Here is a 23,766-nt window from a genome sequence, read left to right as displayed (position 1 = left end):
TTCAATGAAAATTTCCATAGAAATTGAATTTCCCTTAAATGTATGTATGTTTTGCCTTACATATACTTCAAGGGAAAAATGAATATCTGAAAACGCTTGAGATTCCACTGGATCCCATCTAAAGCACCTGAGACCCCTCTACAGTATGCAGTGGTATTTCCACTTCTGCCAGGCTTTCGTTACAAAGGCGAATAAGAACTATGAAAAGTTTTGCAGCTATAGGACAAATGACATTACATTTATATCAACAAGTTGAACTGCATGTAAAATAATTTCACGGATGGAGAGTGAAATGGGGGCAGGTGTAGTTCGTATTCCCTAGCCCCTAAACTTCCCGTGATGTGTACTCCCTAGAAGTGGGTCCCTGCCCTTCAACTGCACTCAGTCTGCATTTCAACTTCAACTGTTGTTTGCCTCAGTTGCCAACCCTACTTTGGAATATTACACTAAAACAAATTTGTCAATTGTATCCATACGGGCAAGTTGTGTGTTGACGATGCAACAACGTTTAATCGTAAAGAGCAACTATGCATTGATAATATCCACATACAGTGCCATCAGTGTCGGACTTTTTCCCCTTAGAAAGAGTGTTATACGTCTCAAAGAGATTTAATTCCAAATCAATTGATGATTTTTCTTGCAGATAACTGCAAGAGAATTTGCAACTATCACGTCACCTCTGAGAGAATCAGTGAGTAATCCTCGTAATTCTCTCTATATTCTATCATCATATTTGTATTTGTAACGTGTTATTTAAATTTAAGTCCACTTGAGATATGAGCTCATGTCATGAGTCTTATGCATGTTTTCAAACCGTACTACTTAATAACTTTTTCATTTTCCCTGCTTTTTTTTAAAATTTTATTGCAGCATAAAATAGACGAATTACTCAAAAGCATGGACGTCCCCAATAAATCCCAAAAGGTAAGCTATTAGGAATTGCTGATTTTTTATACTTTTCATTTTACAAATTTAGCGTTGAAAAATATTTATGCTAGAAACGATATGCAGCAGTTGCATTTACGACAATGTTCAAACGTTATAATTTTATTTCACATGCATTTGCAGGACCTGCATTACCTAGTATACAAAGCAATATTATCGTAATGGTAATCGTAGATATAGACCGGTATGCAAATTGTTCTGATAATTTACACACAAGTCGACTATCTAACGGTTTTATGGTACATAATTAACGGAACGTTTAGCATTAAATGGGTTGTTATACTGAAAAGTTATCGTTGTAACCGTATCACTTTCCAGGAGCCCTCTTCGGACGCAGTCGATGCATTGGTTCAGTATGCCATTTTAAAACCAGTAAGTCTTTACACATTTTAACCGATTACATTTAAGTAAATGGAAGAATTTAACAAATTTGGCTTCTGAAATGTAAACATTTTCAATGAAATATAACCAACTTATGATGGAAGTAGAGATCACGGTTACATGAATTACGTTTTTGTCATTTCAATTAGTTGAATGTGACTGAGCAACATCGTAATGTTAGCTACATCGCTGCAACAAATGCCGCCTCCAAGGTAAGACCATTTTGCTCATCACTGAAAGAATTGTAAACGTGATATCAATGTATTATAGACGTTCCCATTCTAGTAAATACAGCATATAATTAAAAATGGGTTCATAAATTGAGTAAGTATGTATGACTCGTTTTCAATGTTTGCTCAATATTTGAACAACAAGTTTTAGTATCAAACTGGCGATATGAAAGATTACGTTGGTGTAGTACAATTCAATTTAGTATAATTACTAAACAATGTATTAAATTACAAAAGATTTAACTGGTACCATATAGTTCGCAATTGGCAATACAATTAAATAGGCAGTCAGAACTGTTTTTGGTGTAATGTGAACTTGTATATTTACATATTTACAAGTATGTGGTTGGATCGCTGTCAGTAGTGCTTAAGTTTCAACTATTTTACCTTACAGATTAAGTACATAAACATTGTACAAGCTATACACGAGCGGTTCGGCGAGGTAAGAACCCCTTTTCTCTCTCCACATACATGTGCACTCACTTCTTCCTCTTTTCAGCTTTTTTACGCAATAACATTAATGACATTTATTCATCCCTTTGATGGAACGTATGAAGACAACGAATTACTGACATGGGCCCTTTCACAAAGGAGACAACAGCATATCGATAATATATTTACTTGTAATGAAATATCTTGCTTTGCGTGCAAAGAACCTAATCTCACAGACAATATATAAGCCAATGTCGTCGCTGATTGAATTTAACAACAATTATCTTTATAGGGCAACTCTGTGACAGAATTAAAAGCATTCTTGAAGACAATTGCAGAGAAAGTGTTGGTAAGTGATATGTACTTTCAATTGATCACTTTTGAACAGCACATATCACCATAACTCATATCCAGCTTGGTAAACAAGTAGTCCCCCCCCCCCCTCCCTTATAGGCACCACTCACGTGTTCTTAAACTACAATGAACAATGTAAGGCGTCATAAAGTATAGATATCAATTTTGTAGGTGTTTCTTATCGAAGATCATGTGTTAAGTCTTCATTTCAATATGGATTAGTCTTATATTAAGTAACACACAAACACGGAAGAACATTACACATTAAGATGTATGACGCAATGCTATCATAACCCGTTATTGGCATTCCTACTTTCGAACGCCAGCTTGATTAGTGAGATTATGAAGCAATCAACTGAGAAGATCATAGAACACAGCAACAGCCCTTTAACCAACAATCATGCACCTTGATGCATTTATAATTTCACGTCCAGTACGGAGAAACCCATGTAGTGGTAATGTTAGCCTCATTTATGTCGCTCACACATACTGTGTTCCTATTCACAACAAATGTTCGCAGAATATTTCTATCAGTCGCTCTGACTAAAAAAGTGAACTTAATGTGTTTTCTAGTCATTCATATCTCATGAAAACAATATTGTTTCATGAACATCTAAATGTTAACTGCGGATATTTAATTTCTATAATTTACAGATTAGGGAAAAAGCTATATTCAAGGAGCAGATTTTTAAGATCCTGGAAGATACTCAACCTACTAAAGAAGAGGTAATTGTCTTTTACATAATATCCTTGAGAATTAAACAGTCATTTCATTACAATATTTTTAAAACATGATGACATCTTTCTTCATTTAAACATACTCATACACATGATTAGTTTATATCTTGAGGTACAACGAAATAAAGTTAAGAGAAAAGTATGACAATTATCTGGAAATACATCTTGTTGAGCATTTAACTATCAAACATGGTTTGCAACCTGGTTTTAATAATACCTATTAACATTACAGACACAAAAAATACATCAGATTGATAGGATATCGATGACGTTGTCTAGCTGATCGGTGTCACGTGAAGAATAATTCAATCCTTAGAACGTGACGTAGATTGCAAAATAGGAAACTCAAATGTCATATGCAATCGTAATGCTAACGTCACTGAAAGCAATTAACATGCTGCATACTGTATGAGTTCATACCATTACCCAATTCGTCTTATTTTAAAATCTTCAATACTTCATACAGGAAATAACAAGCGTGTTTGTGAGAATGCTGCTATTCAGTGTCGAAAAGAAACTGGTGAGACGGTGGTTTTCATTCTTTCTGAACAGAATTTCAGAAGTCACAAAAGATATATGTTACATATGTGTTCAAAGGTTACCTACATGAGCAACTTTTGTACGTTATTCGTAAAAACATGTCTTTTTATTGCTTTCCCTAAGTATGTTTGATCACTGTTGTGCTAATTACTTGCAACTGCATGTTTTCAAGTCAAATTATTTTTTTTCTCATTCTGTCTTAATCAATCTACGTACTGTAATACTTAATTGTACTCCTCCTTTATAGCTTCAATGTCATATCTAAAATTTCTTAAACAGTATAATTTATCGTTATCTATGTGAACCAATCATCGTCAAACTTTATGTAAATTGCTGTAATTTGTTGGAATACCATGCTAGAATAGAACTTGGAACAGTATTTCTTTGCTCAGTAATGCATATCTGGAAGTCCTTGTTAATGTGTCATACATTAAATCATGTGACCGTTATCTGGGACTTACGAGGATCTTTAGCTTTGAAATTAACGTTGTATTATTTGTGCAGCATTTGATTTAAAACATAGCAAAGACGAATTTCTAGAAAAAACAAAACTTAAATTCATGCCATAACATTTGATTACCTTTTTACCTATGTAGATAGAAATAGGAGAGTGCATGGAAATGCTGCAATCTGGCCTGGATAAAAAGAAGGTATGAACATAAATTTGCTTTTATCACATGTTACAGGTTGTGGGAAATACTTTAATAACATTTATTGTTCTGCTGTCATATAAAAAATTGCTTTACGTAAAGTAGCACGTATTTCCCAAGGTTTATAATTTATGTATTACCCCGTGTTTTTTATCAATCTACTCGGAAAATAACCTGCTTTTCTTTTTCTGTTTTGTTGTATTCTTTACAGCTCACAAAATCATTCTTTACAGAACTACCACGTTATTCACAGACAGAAGGATGTGTAAGTTTTACAAACTTCAGATTACTCAAGAAGTACTCCTTCATCTTCTAAGATTATTATGAAAACCTTTGTTTTAAAGTGAAAGTTTAAGCTTATTAAAGATATTATCAAAATAAAATAAAACTGTTAGCAAACTGCTTATCCATTAGAGAGCCTGTGTCGGAGAATGTGTAAAAGTAAGTTGGCCTGACGTTAGGCCAACTTACTTTTACACATAAAGATATTATCAAGAGCTGTTTTTTCTTTTGCAAACATTTATTGCAATTAATTTTCTTTTACTTTAATTTTTCCAGTTATGTAAAGAGTTCATGTTCCAAATTCTTCGAGAAGCAGTTGTAGGAGAAAAGGTAATCTATTTCCCGCGTATCCATGAACGCAAAGTTAATTCATTTTATCCATCTGTTATAAGTAGTCTATCAGTCCAATGTCCGGTAAGTAGACCACATTATCCTTGCTAGTGTGTCAAACTACGCGCTTGCTGTTGGTGAATATGAATGGAGAACAAGCTAAATGCAATTTCTCAAATGTGGTTATACTACTAAATATTAAAGTTCATTCTCACTTATTAAAAAATACTCACATTATTCACAACTTTTTACTATATTACCCCTTTCTGTGGATGTACTTTCACTCGCAGATAACCGAAGTTGATTGCTTTCGTATACTTGAGGGGGCCTTGAATGAGAAACAGGTGATTTATCGTTCATATACGTTTATATAATGTTATTCATACGTCTAAATTATCATTCAAGTAAATATTTTAACAAGACAATTTTAAAGATATGTATTTTTCTCAACAGATTCAAATTAGTGAATATATGGCAGAACTGACACAATCAGTTAAGGACAACCTGGTATGATTTGCTTCATCATTTTCATCATTAACATAAACAAACTTATATTAAGAAATCTAATTTTAATGGTTCCATTGTGGTGCCGATGCCTTAAAGAATTCGCTGATATTTACTTATGTTGTTATGGTAGTGATGCACTTATGTTGATTTTTTATTTTCATGATTATTTCAAGTTGCAAGTTTTCTTTTCTTTATGTCAAATGTTGAAGTTGACAGAAAACTCCTATAAGGTATGGAACGGATAAATTAAATTGTTTGATATGATTTTAGATTACAAAGGAAGAAATGATGGAGGAACTCCGAAGATGTGCCATGGAAAATCTGGTAAGAGCATAATATTCCGGCAGCCATTTATGCGTTACCATACTTATTCGTTCTTCATAGCATTTATAAAGCCCTATTTAATGTTGAATTTTCGTACATACAAATTTCATCAATAACAGTAACGAATTTCATCCCTCCCTCGAGTAGTCATAATTGTTTAGAATACACTTACATCATGTGACATCATAAAGTCTCAATTAATTTCACTTTTCATTCTAGGTTCCCAGATCAATAGCTCATTAATGTATCATAACTTTTAGCAGATTTATCGCTGCCTTCCAGTTATTCAACTGATTTGAATTTCTTTACAATTGACTTGGTTTCAGAAGCAGAAGCTAAAATAATTGATATAAAACACTTAACTTAACAGGAAAACGAGGTTTACTACTGCTATCAGATGAATTACCTCCTCGAGAAAGAGCAGGTAAGATCTTTCCCTTTCTTTCTATTATGTATTTTTATGTTTCCTGTATGAATTGATAAACTTCCAGTTTTGCATAATTGTTATTTGACCAGCTTACCTACAAGGAGTATACCGAAGAAATACAAAGTTCCGTGGACAATAATTGGGTAAGTCATTTCATAATAGGCATTTGTAATGTAAACAAAAGAAATAACATAAAATGTTTTCTTCATTTGTTAGCTATACTGATCGACGCAGATAGTTCTTACACGATTTCAGGCTACTGAGTAATTTGAGATGAGCTGAACATTAGTATGGCAACATTTCAGATATGGTATCATCTATGAAGCATCTTAGAAAAATTATGAAACATCCATAGGCTGTTACTTCCATCAGGATTCTCCTGTTTACTGTGTCGCCGTCGTTTGTCGACGTTAAAACATTAAATCCTGTTGTAGATTTGTAACAACGAATGTGTATGTAGTTTGTATGACAGAAACGATTAGGCTAATAATATCGATTTCAATAGTGTAAGACATTTCGCATAACATTTAAACACTATAGGTGAAGAGAAGCCATGTCGTGGAAGGATTACAAGATAGTCTTAAAAATAAGTTGGTGAGTATGTTGAATTTATATCTATTTACAGATGTTATTTTACATACTGGTATATTCATTTTGTATATATTAATCTGCTCAAAATGTCGACTTTACTATGTGTAGAGAGGTTCAGTCCGATCTGTAAACATAGCGTTATTCACTTGATCATTTATGTGTCGAAACCATTTTTAGCCGAAATATATAATCCTTGCCGAAGAAACAATAACTTCATGATATTGAAAGGAATTAACCATTCTTTTGTATTTAACAGATAACTGAGCAACAACTTCTCAGCCAACTATGTCAAATGCATGTGGGAGGAAAGGTACTAGTAACAATTCATTGTCTGTTTTATTACATTCGCTGTTGATATCTAAATATTTTGTTCCCAGATTTTGTAGGAGTTCAATAGTCACAATTCTGCAGGAATTCGATGAAAGTCACTATTGTTAGAAACACAAGTTTCTTACTCTTACGGGCATAATCTGTTACATGCAGAAACCAAAGTTTTAATGCATTAAGCGATAGCTATCTTAAGAAGTTAGGATAGTTAGGAAGTAAGGAGTTAAGATATAAACTTCTGATTCTTTGATATTTAATTCATGTACATTGTTCAATGACGGTTAAGTTATCGTATATAGGCCTATATCGCATGTGCATCACATTCCATATGAATTTGCTGATGAAACGTCCTCTTGACTGTTTGACAGATAAGCACAAGATGTGCAAATATATCACAATTTAACGTTATTAATGTATACATTGTAGTTAACTAGAGATGAATCCATACAAAATATGCAAATATTTTCTAACATTACATATCACATTCTACCAAATCCAGATAAGTGAGCATATAGAGGCACTGCAACTATCAAGGACAAAGAATTTGGTAAGATACGGAAACCAAATCAAGCAGTATAAATGGAACAATTTATAATCATACTTGGCTTAAAACGCCAAAATCCATTTCACCTCATGTCCTAAAACTGACTATATTGTAACATTTCATTGCGTAAAAGGTTGTCTATATTGGTTGGATGTTTGAATATGAAACTTAACAGACCATAATAAACTCACACATCTATCACCGGAACCTTTCAGATATCAGAGGACACTCTCATGAGTCAGTTACAAGAACTTGTTAAGAAGGGCAAGGTAAGTGTTTTCAAGCATTAACGTTAATAACAATTATCAGTGATTATTGTAGCTTTTATTTTACATAATAGTGTTGAGAACTTCAAGTTCAAGTAGTTTCTCATGAAAAGCACGTTAAATTGCTAAATTTAGTCATCTCAGCATTTGATTTCCACAAAATAAATTAACACATGTAATAATATGACTTTTCATTCTACAGCTGGACTCTATGAGTTTCGTTAAAGCAATTCGTGACTGCATAGAAAGAAAATTGGTAAGTTGGTATTGCGTTTTATTTTTAACATAGTTTTTAGCCAGGAAGATGACATTAGCATTTTCACTTAACATCACACAATCACAAACCATATGAAATTTATTCTTCAATAAACGATTCTGTTTTCACCCACCAGATATCGGAGACCATTTTCCTGCAACAACTCATGCTTAGGCTTTTAGACACTACGGTACTAAAGTTTTTTTTCATTTGCTCCTTCTAAAACCTAAATCTTGGTATTGAATCAGTTTACAAAGACAATAAAACTAAGAAAATGAACAGGGGCTGATTGACACATCTAACGCTAAACATCAATCGTCGTTCTTTACCTGCTCAACTATATGTCACTGAAACTTTCTCCTCACAGATTGATTTCGAAACCTATAGAAGTCAGCTTGAATCCTGTATTGGAAACGAAACGGTGAGTTTCCGTACATGGTCCGTATACCAAGTTGGCCTTGTCATGTGTTTAAACCCATGTTTTGAAATGGTTTGTTGCATTAGTGTTTGTATTATTTCGCTCTCTATGTCATTTCTTTAAAACCTACCAGGACATTCGATTTTGCTATATTTTTCTCATCATTATGAGGCAACAGGCTATTTGTTCAAATGTAGATGGATGAATAAGTTTTAAATTTAAGAAACAATACCTAATACCAAACAAAAGCTTATTCAAACGTACAAACAACAGTTTCTTATTACTCTGCAAACCGTAAAAATACTTGTTTCTACTTACCAAATATTGTCATAAGCAGTCTTTATATGGTGCTTACCTTTACGTTTACAATTGAAATTGTATCATGCATGAATATTATCATTCTCCTTTTCCATTACACAGGTACAACTGGAAACTTACCTGTCACAACTGGATAGCCTTTGGAATGATAGAAAGGTACTTGATCATTGTTAAATCAATTTCAAATAGGGTCCATAAATATGAATATGAAATATTCATTTGCCTTGTTTTTATCACAGATTGAACAGTTTAATTACATGGGAGCACTTCGAAACTGCTTGATAAAGAATTTGGTGAGTTTTCAATACTTCATCATATTCAAACTAGCAACCTTAACCTAACTTGTCAAACTGATCATTTTGTTTCTGCATAAGTTAAATAAAATAGAAACAAGAAGGAATTGAACACCTTTACTTTTTATATTTTCTAAGATAATCATATCTTGTCTATTCATTGATATATACAACACATTCATTGTTGTCATATATATATATTTATATTTATATATATATATATATATATATATATATATATATATATATATATATAAAGTGCACCTAAAACGCTTATACTTGAAATTTTGAAGCACTCTAGTAGGAAGTTAATTCCACAAATATTTGCATTCCATTTACAAAAGTGACGACAACAATGTCACACTGATAAATAAAGAACTTTATTGATGCTTACGATTTTATTTTATTTTAGATGACTACAGAAGGATTTCTTAGGCATTTACTCAATCTTTTGAAAACAAATAAGGTGAGAAGGCACTGTGAGCAATCTGTAATTCATTACTTAGTTTATATTAAGCAACTTTTGACTTGTCTATGGAATTTAGATTTTTGTTGCATATGTCATTTACTTTATTTCTTATTAGATTTATACGTATTTGTAGAATAAATGACTCTTTCCAACGTATAATCAATATGACATTAACCCTTGCGTCTTAATATTGTATTGACAGTTGAAGTACGAAGAAGTCGCTTCCGAATTGAAAACTTGTTTCAAAGAAAAATTGGTAAGTTTAATGTTAAGTTACGTATCCCAAGACAGCTGGTTTAAAATGTTATGACTAAACGTTTAATCTTACTTAGGCCTATGCTATCGCAACTTCCAGCAAATGTATGTTACTTAACAATTCAAGTACAGTATATATTACATTTCAGTCATTAAATAAGTAAATGTTCATTGTTACGGCAAATGCGTATCATATTCTTACGTAAGGATACCAGTAACAAATGTGAAGGCATCTGTATCCGTTCTCACCTACAGCTGACAAGGTTTTCCGTGCAGCTGTAGGTCTACATTGATTCAACAATGTAATGAGGACCTTTGTTAAATATCGATGGCAATAGATCGGCTATGCAAAATATACAGTTAATGTTTAAACATAGAAGCTGAATAATAGTAAAACATTGAAAAACGACCATTGTCTTCAATGATATACGAAAGCCGTTTCGTTGGCATTGTCTTTACCTTATCTTCATGTTAGGTTAAACGTTGACATTGGTTGCATCAATACACCACCATAGCAATAATATGTTTATTTCTCCAGAAATTCTTTGGACAATCATGGAAATTATAGTTACTACCTTTTTAAAATTTCTTTCTATCATAGCGGTTTAATGATCTTGAGTGAAATCGTATGGTTACTATTGAAAACTTGCACTTATTAAGGTTATTAAGGTCTCCCCTTCAAAATATTCATAACCTTTTTTTAACAGGTGAATGATATCGGATTCTTCAGTCAATTAGTATCGATAGTAAAGGTATTTATGTATTTATGTATTGTTCTAAAATTCCCTTGGTAAAAAGAAAACAGGTGATATTTAGTAAGCCATATTTAGAATTAACTAATTACCCCATAACTGGATATAATTGTATCGTTCTGCGGAATCTAATGTAACTAATGTGTACTGAGTGTATTCTTTACTATAATTGTATCAGAACAATCAGTAGACAAGTAAATATAACGCAATGTAGTGTTCTTTATTAAAATTAGTATTAATCATACTTACTTCACTTGTGATTATCTCTTTACACTGGCAAGATAAAACAGTATGTGGTTCTTCGAAAGTAAGATTTAACCCTTTATTCAAACACGTGTTGTTTTTGTAACAGTTGTCAAAGAAAGATTTGCTAAAAGAGCATGAAGCATGCCTTAGAGAGAATCTTGTGAGTATAAGACCTTTTCATTGTTTGTTCGTTTCTAAAATAAATACATATTAATGGTTGGAGTCATATCGTGCTGCAATTGGTGAGTGTTTGGAGAACTAATGATATAATTTCAGATAATTTATTATTTAAAATGATATGATTTCTTTTGGGGATATATCCTAACCCCACTTGGTCTCTAGACCAATCGTGAATATATCGAAATGTTATTAAAGTTTACCCACACTCCTTGCACAGATCACCACGAAGGCTTTCACAGAGCAACTTCATAAACTCCTTGAAACTAAAGAGGTAAGTGTGTTACATCCTCCTATGTGAATAGAGTCAATTGGAATCAAGTTTGTTGCATATTGCCATTGCTAGATAAGTTGCTGCATAATTTCAAATACCTACTAATCACCTTACTTATGTCGACTTCTGCCCTTTAATCACAGCTTCAAATAAAAGACTTCGTTGAAGGTTTTAAACGATGCTTAAAGGAAAAATTGGTAAGCCTCTCTTTCTTAACTAGTTTACGATGTATTTCTACGCTACTCTTAATTGTTACATGGTTTTAAAGGTAGGCTAATTTGATGATTATATATTGCACTATATTCTTATATGCGAGTTTAGTTCAAACAATTTCTTTCTGTTCATTTATGTGATGAACGAGTTGTTTCAACGTAATGGTAATGTGTAAATCAAGCGTTATATATAAAAAAAGGTATATTGTTTTCTCTGCAGATAGACATCCAGTTTTTCTTATCAACGATACACAGTGACCTAGAAAACAGAGTGGTAAGTAGATTATTTCTTTGATTTCCTCAGGGACGTTCCACGTTTTCACAACCTCTCATACTATTATATCTTACAATCTAAGAAGGGAGTTGTAATAAAAACAATATATGTTTACATGTCTTTCATCAACGGTTGGTAATTGTTAGTATAACAAATGTCCTTACAATTTTTCTTACAATGATATAAATACAGGACGATTTGTACGTAGCTGTTAACTGGATTCCTAAATTATATCTCAACAGCTTAAGCCAGAATTGTTTGCGGAACAGCTTTTTGACGTCGTGAAAACTTCGGAGGTATTTTGAAAGAATATGATCCTTTATTATTTCCTCCATTGGTCTCTTGTAGTATAAAGTTGTTTGTGTCATCAATTGCAATAAGTTGACTATAATTCATTAGCTATACGGTGAGATGCTTGTCTCTTTGTTCTTCCTACTTTTACTTTATGTCTTTTTTTCTCTTTTTTTATGATTTGCTTAAATGATATTGGCATTCCTCCCAAATAATATCGTTTTGTTCAATCGACACAAAATGTTATGTACACCCGGACCTATACTCTCTACAATAAAACGGAGTCATTTTTGGTTTATGAAATACTCAAGTAAAACGCATATGAGCAACGTATTATTTTAATATCTTTATAATCAGGACGTATGTCTCACCTTTTAAAAGACGCAGACAAATTCGATATGACAACAATGCAATTGATATGAGAGTGCAAAATATAATACAACAGACATGTCTAAAATATTATGCTATAAATATTTATCAATGTGCGGCCCGCAAGAAAGGATTTGAATAGTAGGCATATTAGTTTTTGCGACCTTTTTAAATAACTCAAATTTATCTGCTGCTTATGAATGTGTTTGAAACTAGCTAGAGTTTTCAACAATCTACAAATGTATCTCTTCTAATATCTTTAATCCTTCAAAAGCTTGTTGAGGCGGGGTATATCAATGAAATTATATATGTCCATATATATGATGTTTTGTAACATCATGATATATATATTTGCGACTTTTATCAATAATTCAAAACTATAGGCTGCTTATGAATGTGTTTGAAACTACCTAGGGTATTCGAAAATCTAAAAGTGTTCTCTTCTTATTTCTTTATTTCTTCAAAAGCTTGATGTGACGGGGTATATCAATGAAATGAGGAGCTGCCTCAAACAAGGCCTTGTAAGTTTGCATGAATACGTGTCTGTGCTTAACGTCTATTTTCAGTATGCCTTAATATAGCCATTTAGCCATTTACTTTAATCGTTTGAGATATTGTTTCTTCATTATATAAATATGTACTATTTTGTAATATCAAAGGCACGAACACAGGTTGTATAATCGTTAACAGTTACATATAAAATGTTCAACGAATATCAAATTGTGCATTTGTTTCACAGATCAACCAAACACTCTTCCTAAAGGAATTACGTAAAGTCTCCGAATCAGGGAAGGTAAATATTTTGTCAAGTAATATTTCCATTCATATATTTTGATATTTTTTCTCTCCTAATAACTTCTTTCCTATTCTTCCAAACAACAAGACAACATCCATCTACTGTTTTTTTCACCCAACAGCTTAACATCGAAGGACTAACTTTCGAAATGAAGAATACCTTAGAAAAGAAGTTGGTGAGAACATTGCAGTGTTTTCATTTAGAAAATTTTATAATAATAATAATATGTTATGACCTAAAATATGTCTTAAACTGAAAAGCGACGTTATATTCGTAGATACATTTGAAATCCTAAATTGAAAGTGGCCATTTTGAATACAGCTAAAGAATAAAGCAAGCTTAACCCCGTTTTTCTCTAATATACTAAAAAAGCAGTACATAAACTAGCAAAAGATGAAGCCCAAGTATGTGATTGGGTTATGCGAAGTAATGCTAACTATTATGCCTTCACGCTTTCACTAAATACGGAATAGTAAAATAACTGCAAACAATGGCCTTACTTATGTTTGTTAAATTTATAACCCATTATGTATTATAACTGTAACGGTCTCTATTACTTTGCTCTTTTGTTTCTCTTTCAGATAAGTCAAGAGGAGTTTTGTGAAAACTTAAGCTATTTGTTCAAACAAGGAAAGGTGTGTATTCAATGGGTGGTCTTATGTGGTTGTTAACTTTTTTAGTATCCGATTTTGGAATTTTGCCTATACATAAGATGAAAATTAAATGCAGGTTGTCTTCCAGTTAATCATTATTCACCACATTCTTCTAACTACCATCGCCCACACAGATTGACCAGCCGAAAATAGTCGAACAACTACAAGTTTGCTTAGAGAAGAAATGGGTGAGTGGTTGTGCAAAAATGAGCAATAAAAGTAAGCATTATAAGTTTTTAACCATTTCTCAATATAGTATAGTCAGTATTGCGAAGTTCGCCATACTGCGAAGTTCGGGCACCCTAAGAAATACACGATTTTCACCATGAAAACCTACAGGAAGAGCCAAATTTCACCAAAAAGTACGAAGCTACAGTTATTTTCTCTCCAAAATGACCCGTGTGCAAGAAATTACTTACATATTTGTCAATAAAATGACGAAGATCTATGAAGTCTGTTATAATTACTGAAAGAGCAACAGCGCCACCAATTTTTACCAGCGCCACACTGTGGGTTGCGTGGCCGAACTTCGCAATACTCTAGCAAGAAATACCAGTTCCACAATCACGAAGAATCTTCTTGGAAAACAACGTGAAAACAGTTTGCAGGAAAGAAAGTTTGGCCGTGTATCGTACTATAACAAAATTCTCCCACCATATGAAGTATATTTTCAAATGATTTATACCAGAAGATTTAGTTTTGGGGTGTTTTAAGTCTTAAGTGGGCGAACTTCGAAGTCACCATCCTACTTTGTGTACTTCGTGAAGGGTTTATGCTCTCGGAGTAATTTAAAAATAAGGTTCCCTTTTTGTCAACTTTGTGTCTATTTGTGTAAATGAAAATTCACCTTTTCCATATTGTTTATGAAAAAGTGACCTAATATTAATGACGAAAACTGTAATCATAGAAGAGCCCTTTTGCTAAAAAAAAATAGCATTATGACACATAATGCACAGAAAGGTTACGTGGTGATTTTTCTGTTGCTTCTTTGAATCAAAGGTACTTGTCCCAAGTGATGCCCTTCGGAGTCTGTCTAAAGCGCTTTTGTGATGATCTCTTTCCAAAAAAAACTAGAGTTACGTCATATCACATATCAACCTCAAATTCATTCACAGATCTCAGAAGATATGTTCCTCAACCAGTTAACCAATCTCTTTGTAAATAAAAAGGTAACTTAACATTGTTACTATATTTAAAATCTGACACAATTGTGATTGCTTATACGTATTAAGTATTTTTCTCTTTCAAGGACACGTATTTTAAGACTTCTTTGGAATACAGTTCCTCTTTTTCTTGGTCTACAATCCTTAATCTTACATTTTAATTAATCAGGAACTTACTTTGTTGCAGATGGATACTAATGACCTAATGGAAAAACTTCATGAGTGCGTCGGCAAAAAGTCTGTAAGTTAAATAAAATAGTAGCAAAATTTGTAAACTTCGTATTTTCAAGCTTGCAAGTTTTTGTACGTCCCCTTCGCTGATTTTGCCAGTGCTCTTAACTTGTCCATATGTCTTTATCTCTCTGGATATCTGTTTCGACCATTCTTGAAATTATAGTGGAAGTTTACTTGTAGTAGCAATACCCGGGATGCATACTTGCACGTTTTTGCATTTTGAATTTTCATACACAAAACATGTGGGAATGTACATGGTGAACGACAAACAGCTTCGTTCTTCTTTACTGTCAGTAGGTCGATGATAATCTTGTTTCGTAACAGAGTTTCTCATGTTAATGTCCATATCATATTTTGCCACGAGGCTTTTTCTAAATGTTTGAATGAGGCGAAATTAATGGTTACTTGTATCAGAGATTACCAAAATGCACATGGCAGGTTTGTAGATTGTCTTCATATTTAAAATAATGTCATAATTGTTCTGATGATGTTTTCATTCTCGTTACAGCTCAGAGAAGAGTCATTTTTACGTCATGTTAGCAGCTTGTTCATTGGTGACAAGGTAGACAGAGCGTTACTCAATCAAATCATTCGAAAATATAAGCTGAAATATTATGCAAAATTATACTGTGTGCTTTTAAGCTTTATTACAGACAATTTATTGGACTATAAATAACTTTCAAACATATACACATTAACATTTTAAATGTCTGTTTTCTAACTTTTATAAATAGTTTATTTATGTTTTTTAATGTTAGCTATGACGAACCATTTTATAATCATACGTATTTTTGTAAAAGGATAAATGATAATCGTAAGTCATAATTGTATATGCAGTGCTGTCTTTTCGAACGATCTCTCACATTTAGTTTGCTTTTTGTTTCTACCTATTAGCTTGCCAAACATGAACTGATGGAAGAGTATCTGATATGCCTAGCAGCAAAGCTGGTGAGATCTCAATCCTTGCAACATTTATCTCATTTATTTATACAAAAGTAATTAGAATATAATTTTTCAAAAGTTTTCGAAATCGCTTAGACGCAAACCTTTCATTTTACCATAATATTTGTAGCCAATACTCTTTGTGCTCTTTACCTCCGTTTTTTACTTTTCTTATCTATTATAACGTTTTATTGCCATATCCAATTTTGACTCAATCGTTCTAACTTCCGCATTTTCATTCATTTTTGTAGATATCTCTGAATGTTTTTTGTGAGCAACTACGCATGCTACTGAAAGATAAAAAGGTATACCTTTTTCAAATCACCTTATATCAATGAAGAAAGGGTATTGTAAGCATGAACCAAATATGAAATGTCATCAATACATTCAGATCATACGAAATGTCATATCTGAACGTTCCTTGAAAACCATGGTTTGTTTTTTAAACTTTACTACATATTCTTTGATAGATTGAAACTGGGGACTACTTGGACACACTCAAAATTGCCTTGGAAAGGAATTTAGTAAGTATTACTGAAATTAAGACAGAATAGTAACATCGTCAGACATTATCTGCCGATAATAAAACTTGAGTTTCGCTGTACGGAATTTTAAGCTGCGAGTATTATTATTTCTTTTAGAAATAATTACTCACGTATAAGTTTAAAAACGTATAGTGTTGAACGCTCTAAGAAATTATAGTTCAGTGAAAGGATAATTTTCGTGGCATTACTAACAGTTGAGGCCGAATTTGCATTATAGATCGACGACAAATTCATAATATCGACGCTACGGGATTGTCTACGAGATAAGTCGGTGAGTATAGTAAAGTTAAAGCTAACAAAATAAAAGACATACAATTAAATGAACAAAAGATAAACTGACGGGAAAATTAAAAACAATGGAAAAGAGCAAAGAAATCAATGGCTAGAATGCGATTTGAACCAGTGACCACTGGGTTACAAGCCCAGAGTGCCACCAAATAAGGGCTGGATAGCTCAGTGTTAACCAAATGCATGTATTAATGCTTTAACTTTATTCACCTTTATAATATGAAGTTTTGATGTTGTTGCACTAGACAATATACTTTGTGGTAGACCCTCTAACGGGTCTAACGCAATTACACAACCCCCTTCTATTTTTAATATCTTTATAGGTCAATGAGGCTGTTTTCTTGACAAGAATAAACGACCTCTTCAAGACAGGCAAGGTATAAATCAGCAAGATAACCATGTGACTAAAGCTGTGTTACCATGCATAATATCGAAATATATTATTTCTTATTTTTATTAAATGCTCATATAAATCAAATATTGCTTGTCGCGTTAGTTCATTAAGTTTTAATATACTTAGAAGAAATATGTATTTGTTTATTGTGTTCACTTGCTGATATGACAATCTTCCGAGGGTTAATATTACTCTTTTTTATTATTATAATTATTTAATTTGTTTGCACATTGCTCCGTTCTTAAGTATATATGCATATTCATGTCGTGTATGTATATTGGCACTAGATCACAAGAGACGAGTTTGTCAATGAAGTGAAGAACTGTTTGAAAGAGAAATCGGTAGGTGTTTTTTTTTTTTTTTTTAATGTAAGATGCTGCAGCAAAACATATGCAAATGCACCCACTCGGAATAAGAATAGACCTTACTCCATGCCCTGTTTGAGGAGGTTTGCATCTTTAAGATTTAGATATGACATTTCTGCGCGACTGAAGAAAGTGTTAATAAATTTCCTGTGATTTTGTTACTCATTTTATGTGCCTGTATGAGCAGTTTTCTTCTTAAATCTAAGTTTAGTGCTTCGTTTTTCTATTCTTGCTTTATAAATAAGTTCCGAAGTTTTCGCTGTTCTTATATTTATTGCAGATATCTGAAACAACCTTCTTCGCTCAGTTGGACAAATTACATGATGAAAAGAAGGTAAAAACTTGTTTCTTCGACAATATTTATGCGAATGTTTTACTTCTAAGTTGACATCAATTTCTTTTAATGGTAATTTTTTTCAACAACAAAAGAAAATATACTTGTATAACAAATGATTCTATGCGTCTGTTGCTCCACAGTACACAATTGCAGAGTTTACTGGCCAGCTGGAAAATTGCGTGAAAGAGAAATTGGTGATTGTTTGTCCTTATTATTATGATATTATTACATACTTGTTAATCCCATTTAAGTAATCATCCAAAGTCGAATATTTGTTTAAAAATGGCAAAATAACAGCATCTAAGATTCAACGGCTCATAAAGTATCATCAAGATGATTGTTAGCCAGAACAAATTCAACTCAGAATACCATGAAAACATTCGAACACTAAAGCATTAGCATTTGTCCTCACAATTGTAGCTCTGTTAATTTGTCGACTCTCAAGCTTTTAAACAGGATACACTTTATTGCCATGGAAGCAATCCCTCTCACTATATATTATGGGAGAGGATATCGATGACTAAGGAGACATGTGATCTATCTTTCATCAGTGCTAAGTTAGTATTTTGTTTGCCTCCGACAGATTTCCGAAGAACAGTTTTGTAAAAAGCTGAATAATTTATTAGAAAAACGTCTGGTAAGTATAGAAGGTTAGCAAACAGTTTAAATCTTTGAGATGCTTATGACGCATTTATATAAACTAATATAATAATATAAACTTTTCGGTTTCTCTTTATGTAGCTTCAACTTGAAAATCTGCTTGACCAATTGCAAAACTGTTTCAAAAACAAACTGGTAAGTTGTAGGAACTATTGTATGACGTGCTGTGGTCAGTCTCATATATTTGTATTTTCTATTCAATTCGGACCCAAAATCAGCTGCTTTTCAATTACATTTATTTGTCAAATGAAGTCATTCTTTCCTGATATTTCGAGAAAAAAAAGACTGGCTGGAAATGCTTTACCATCCGATAAAAACTATACGTTTGAATGAAACTTACATGATCTATTCGATCATCTTTCAGATACAAGAGGATGCCTTCCTGGGAGAACTAACCTCGCTTTTCACATCTAAACAGGTGAAATATACAAACAAAATCATAATCAGTCAATTCAGTTTAATATTTTGTTACAAACCTTGGTTCAAATATATCTGCAATGACAAAACAAATATAATGACAAAGATTTTAATCTTCAGATGTATGTAAGGAAAACTAATATTTTGCATGTAATTGAAGAGATGTGATCACATGTATTCTTTATATGTGAGCAATTCACCTATTTTGCTTGCTACAAAGTAGTTAACTAATGATACCAGTGATACAAACGGGTAGACTATTAAATGGATAATAGCGTATGACAATAAGACAAAAAACATAACACGAAATATCAAATCTGTGAATCTAAGAACCCAATCTAGAACAAGAACTGAACTACATCTTTTCTACAAAATTCTTCCGATATCTAAACTATTTCTTAAACTTATCATTTTCTTTTATGGTTTTATTCCTTTTGGAAAATAAACATAGCCTATATTCCTCTCTATCATATTTTTTATTATATTTTCTTTTTCGAACTTTTCAAATAACACAAATCTCTTCGATACAAATTATTTTTTTCAACAGATGTCACGAGAGAAGCTTATGGATTTTTTTCATAAATTAGTCAAAGCAGGTTTGGTAAGTTGGCATCAGATTCCAATATGATCCATATTACATAACAATGCAATCACACCAAATCATTCAGTTTCAGTTTATATCACTAAATTGTGATTTAATGTCATGAATTTTGCCATGTGAACCAAATAATATAGACATTTGTCAACTTCTTTTTACAATGAAGCAAAGTGAAGAAAGAATACAACTATATGACTGTTAGAGGGAAATAATGGCCGTGTACCGAGGTGATTCGTCCAAACGTCTGACTATACACAATGATATCCACAGTCGGCACCCGACAACACTGCTGAGTTTTATTTTTTATTTTTTGACAGATAACGAAAGAAGGATTCTTCCACCAGTTGAAATATCTTCTAAGCAACCAAAAGGTACGAATCACACAAAAAAATTACTTATCAATTATAAGGAAGCATGTTTTTCCTAAATCAGTTTTGCAACCACGCTGACATTAAAATGCCAGACACAACCAATATGTTTGTTATTGCAAGTTCATATATTTATAATTCTGGATAACAACAAATTCATATCACCAATTGATTGTAAAATACTCATGCACATACGATTTGATTAAGTTAGATATATGGTGTTTTCTTACAGCTTTCGAAGAATGAGTTAATGGAAGAATATCGTAACTGCGTCAAAACAAACCTGGTTAGTATATTTTACTGACTTCTTTGCAAATGCAAATTGTCACACGTTCTCTTTGGAACAAGTAGAAGCAATAAATAAATTCATCGCCGTCCTTTCATGTCTTATATAAGTGTTGAACTGGATTTATCTTTTTACAGATATCAATGGATAGGTTCTGCAAGGAAATGGACGGACTCGTGTCGGATCATTTGGTATATATACTTTGTATTATTGTTGTTAATTTGTTTATATTACATTGTACTTGAAGGTCTAGATATTAAATAAATGTGTATTTTGATTGCTTATTCTGATTGAGTATTTGTATTTGTACATTAGCAACAAAAACATTCACTTTTTTACAGATTAAGGCAGGTGACTACTTGGATACACTGGAAATGTGTTTGGAAAACAAATTGGTGAGATTTCTGTTTAGCTAGTAGACTCGGCACGATAAATTCAAGGCACTACGTACATCATACTTTATCACCTGATGAAACTTTATGACGATAAATGTGTCTATTATTGAACATATTTACTATTTGGTCAGTCAGAAACAAAAAGTATATTTATATTTTATGATAAAACCAACCTAGTACTTCAGTACTTCACTTCTGGATGTATGTTCTTTTAATGAGAGTGACATGATGACGAGACCGTCCCATTTATATGTTTACATAATATTGCCAGAAATTGTCATGAATTGACAGATCTTGTAGTCAATTCTTAAGCTGGTGTTTTTATAATTGTTAGTTAAATTGCGATGATTTAAGTTATTGTTATAGGTCTTTATACACTATCATTTTTTTTTTCTTACGATTGGGCGCAATCGCTCATGCTTTACACATGCAACCGCCATTGGCACAGCGTGATAGTTTGAATATTTGACATTTTCAGATACAAAAAGATTGTCTGGTAACAACATTACGCGATTTTCTGCAGCAAGAGTTTGTGAGTATTAATAGACATATAGGATATAAATGCAACTGCGTCAGTAAGAGATAGGGTAGATCTGTTGGTATGTGTATGTGTGTGTGTTTTTTTGTTAATTTTTACGCTCTACATTGGGAAAACTCATATATTCAAGAAATAGACATTCGTTGAATTAAATTGGCATCTTACAGTTTCTCACATTCTCATTGGAGTATACAATTCAACATATGACGATTTCTTGCACATATTTTGTTTGTCAATTACGACAGTAATGTGTTGATATGTGGCAAAGTCATCAAATGAGAGTGCGAGAAACTACCATACGTTAACAAAATGCTTGCACATATAATAGTTTCTTCCAATCAAGAGCGATTAGAAATGCCTGGTTACATAATTTTCCAATGACATATTATGATTATGTCAAATGGGTGCACAATAAACTGACATATGGCAAGTAATTCGTCATATGTCGATTTCAGGACTTGTCGCACTCAAGGCTCCCCACCGACGGCCGGTCTGTCGGTTAGTCAGTGAGTCATTCAGAATTGTGCTCAGTCAGTGAGTAGGTCAGTCAGTGAAGAGTCACTCAGTGAGGGAGTGATTCAACCAGCGAGGTAGTCAATCATTGAGGGAGTGATTCAACCAGCGAGGTAGTCAATAAGTGAATCAGTTAGTCTGTCAGTCAGTCAGTAGGTTTCCAGTTTACAGCTGTGTTAAATACGGTGGCTAGTCCTTTGTAATTCGACTTACACATGTTATCATTTTCATCTCATTCGTGTAGATGGATGAACCTGCCTTTTTGAAGAGGCTACAGAATCTATGCAGCAAAAGCGTGGTAAGTGAACTCTTCAACAGCAAAGGTAATAAAACACTTTTAAAAGTTTCAATAAATTCATCACCCATCAACTTTTAAACATATTGAAATAAAGAATCAAATGCTCCCTGTTCTGTATCTGCACACAGATTACCACACACGAGTACATCGAGGAATTATGGGTTTGCTTAAAACAAAGTGTGGTAAGCTACACATCCTTTAATAGACATAACGTAGTTTACTGAACAATTGTATTAGTATTTGTATTTGCTCATACTTGTGTATCGTGTTACATAAATGAGAATATGTTAACATATTTCGGCAAGACACATCGTCATATATATTTTGCTGTTTCATTGAAATTTTAATATCCATCTAGCAAATGCACCTGAGCTTACTGATATAAAATTGTCCTACACGCGGCTCAGACGGACAGATTATGAACTAACCAATATCAGCTGTAATGGCATTCAGAATGTTTGTTGTAAAACGGCAGTCTTTTCTGATAAATAGGTTGTTCTTTTCCTCTTGAATACATTTTCACGTCTGTTCTTATATACCATTTAGACAACGTAAGGTAAGACCAATGAAGCATAATTATGCAGTTTTAGATCTATTGATCAAATGAAATGTTTGATATGAATGCAAAACACAATGAATTATCCAAAGCTAAATATACATTTCCACACAGATACCTAAAACGACTTTGGTAGCACAAATCGACTCACTCTTGGAAACAAAAAAGGTAAGAGGTTAACCTCTCATACAAATGCTTAAAATCAGTTGATCATGTTGTTAATGTAATTCATTTGTCTAATACTTGAAAGTAATGTTAACATGTTCTGTGTTCCATTTCAACAGATTGATACACATGGCTATTTCACAGAATTGGAAAATTGTTTACATCACAAGTCCGTAAGTAATTTCAATTTAATGTTCGTTTAAATCATGCATTGGAAATTTGTAAATCCATAGGGCATGACTAATGGAACTCATATTTCAGTTTTATTGTCACCTGACTACTTACCACCTTTGTTATTTTATCTTACAAACTCATCAAACAATATTTTTTTTATTATAACAGTAATGTAAACATATCATCAATAAAAATTACCGTTTAATTGTTGTTACATTTCATCAAAGTGACCTAACAAAGAAAACTATTGTCCGAACTTTTGCAGATATCTCCAGCTACTTTTTGTGAAAAGCTTAACCAGCTCCTCACAAGTAGTAAGGTAATGAGTAGGTTTTTTTCTATATAGTAATAAAGTGTAATTAAAAGGTAGCCTGTGACGCCTGTCACTTGTGAAAAGCCATTATGATCATGATCTGACCACTGTGTAGCCCTTTCGTTGTTTTCAAAAGGACATGAAAAGGTATGATTATTTTATGTATATACGTTTGCGTTCGTGAAACTGTTGTTTGTTAATTTTAAATCATATGACAGACTGCTACATACTGCTATATTTGAACATATTTTGTGTCATCAAATCACGAGACAGTAATATACTTTTATAATATCTTT

General features: G+C 32.6%; 1 protein-coding gene across 4 annotated transcripts in view; it reads left to right on the top strand.

Moving 5' to 3' along the window:
* LOC139960986 (uncharacterized) overlaps positions 1–23,766 on the top strand; it is a 64,032-nt gene that overhangs the window by 17,663 nt on the left and 22,603 nt on the right. For all 4 annotated transcript variants that reach the window (XM_071959739.1, XM_071959736.1, XM_071959737.1 and 1 more), the window contains 63 exons: positions 644–691; positions 871–924; positions 1,264–1,317; positions 1,476–1,538; positions 1,951–1,998; positions 2,281–2,337; positions 2,997–3,068; positions 3,547–3,600; positions 4,217–4,270; positions 4,482–4,535; positions 4,829–4,882; positions 5,173–5,226; positions 5,336–5,389; positions 5,660–5,713; positions 6,084–6,137; positions 6,230–6,283; positions 6,681–6,734; positions 6,988–7,041; positions 7,558–7,605; positions 7,818–7,871; positions 8,071–8,124; positions 8,261–8,314; positions 8,492–8,545; positions 8,963–9,016; positions 9,100–9,153; positions 9,566–9,619; positions 9,825–9,878; positions 10,585–10,629; positions 10,982–11,035; positions 11,273–11,326; positions 11,470–11,523; positions 11,759–11,812; positions 12,055–12,108; positions 12,940–12,993; positions 13,212–13,265; positions 13,390–13,443; positions 13,850–13,903; positions 14,056–14,109; positions 15,037–15,090; positions 15,272–15,325; positions 15,827–15,880; positions 16,213–16,266; positions 16,512–16,565; positions 16,731–16,784; positions 17,023–17,076; positions 17,417–17,470; positions 17,775–17,828; positions 18,133–18,186; positions 18,330–18,383; positions 18,773–18,826; positions 18,931–18,984; positions 19,214–19,267; positions 19,814–19,867; positions 20,182–20,235; positions 20,465–20,518; positions 20,656–20,709; positions 20,860–20,913; positions 21,392–21,445; positions 22,209–22,262; positions 22,391–22,444; positions 22,933–22,986; positions 23,103–23,156; positions 23,423–23,476. In XM_071959739.1, coding sequence (XP_071815840.1) covers positions 644–691; positions 871–924; positions 1,264–1,317; positions 1,476–1,538; positions 1,951–1,998; positions 2,281–2,337; positions 2,997–3,068; positions 3,547–3,600; positions 4,217–4,270; positions 4,482–4,535; positions 4,829–4,882; positions 5,173–5,226; positions 5,336–5,389; positions 5,660–5,713; positions 6,084–6,137; positions 6,230–6,283; positions 6,681–6,734; positions 6,988–7,041; positions 7,558–7,605; positions 7,818–7,871; positions 8,071–8,124; positions 8,261–8,314; positions 8,492–8,545; positions 8,963–9,016; positions 9,100–9,153; positions 9,566–9,619; positions 9,825–9,878; positions 10,585–10,629; positions 10,982–11,035; positions 11,273–11,326; positions 11,470–11,523; positions 11,759–11,812; positions 12,055–12,108; positions 12,940–12,993; positions 13,212–13,265; positions 13,390–13,443; positions 13,850–13,903; positions 14,056–14,109; positions 15,037–15,090; positions 15,272–15,325; positions 15,827–15,880; positions 16,213–16,266; positions 16,512–16,565; positions 16,731–16,784; positions 17,023–17,076; positions 17,417–17,470; positions 17,775–17,828; positions 18,133–18,186; positions 18,330–18,383; positions 18,773–18,826; positions 18,931–18,984; positions 19,214–19,267; positions 19,814–19,867; positions 20,182–20,235; positions 20,465–20,518; positions 20,656–20,709; positions 20,860–20,913; positions 21,392–21,445; positions 22,209–22,262; positions 22,391–22,444; positions 22,933–22,986; positions 23,103–23,156; positions 23,423–23,476 — 3,405 coding nt within the window. The remainder of the gene's footprint in view (positions 1–643; positions 692–870; positions 925–1,263; positions 1,318–1,475; positions 1,539–1,950; positions 1,999–2,280; positions 2,338–2,996; positions 3,069–3,546; positions 3,601–4,216; positions 4,271–4,481; positions 4,536–4,828; positions 4,883–5,172; positions 5,227–5,335; positions 5,390–5,659; positions 5,714–6,083; positions 6,138–6,229; positions 6,284–6,680; positions 6,735–6,987; positions 7,042–7,557; positions 7,606–7,817; positions 7,872–8,070; positions 8,125–8,260; positions 8,315–8,491; positions 8,546–8,962; positions 9,017–9,099; positions 9,154–9,565; positions 9,620–9,824; positions 9,879–10,584; positions 10,630–10,981; positions 11,036–11,272; positions 11,327–11,469; positions 11,524–11,758; positions 11,813–12,054; positions 12,109–12,939; positions 12,994–13,211; positions 13,266–13,389; positions 13,444–13,849; positions 13,904–14,055; positions 14,110–15,036; positions 15,091–15,271; positions 15,326–15,826; positions 15,881–16,212; positions 16,267–16,511; positions 16,566–16,730; positions 16,785–17,022; positions 17,077–17,416; positions 17,471–17,774; positions 17,829–18,132; positions 18,187–18,329; positions 18,384–18,772; positions 18,827–18,930; positions 18,985–19,213; positions 19,268–19,813; positions 19,868–20,181; positions 20,236–20,464; positions 20,519–20,655; positions 20,710–20,859; positions 20,914–21,391; positions 21,446–22,208; positions 22,263–22,390; positions 22,445–22,932; positions 22,987–23,102; positions 23,157–23,422; positions 23,477–23,766) is intronic.

This window comes from Apostichopus japonicus, chromosome 20 (genome assembly GCF_037975245.1).
Source record: "Apostichopus japonicus isolate 1M-3 chromosome 20, ASM3797524v1, whole genome shotgun sequence".
In the NCBI taxonomy this organism is placed as follows: Eukaryota; Metazoa; Echinodermata; class Holothuroidea; order Aspidochirotida; family Stichopodidae; genus Apostichopus; species Apostichopus japonicus.
Note: the sequence above shows the minus strand (reverse complement) of the source record. Positions and strands in the feature narration are given on the sequence as shown.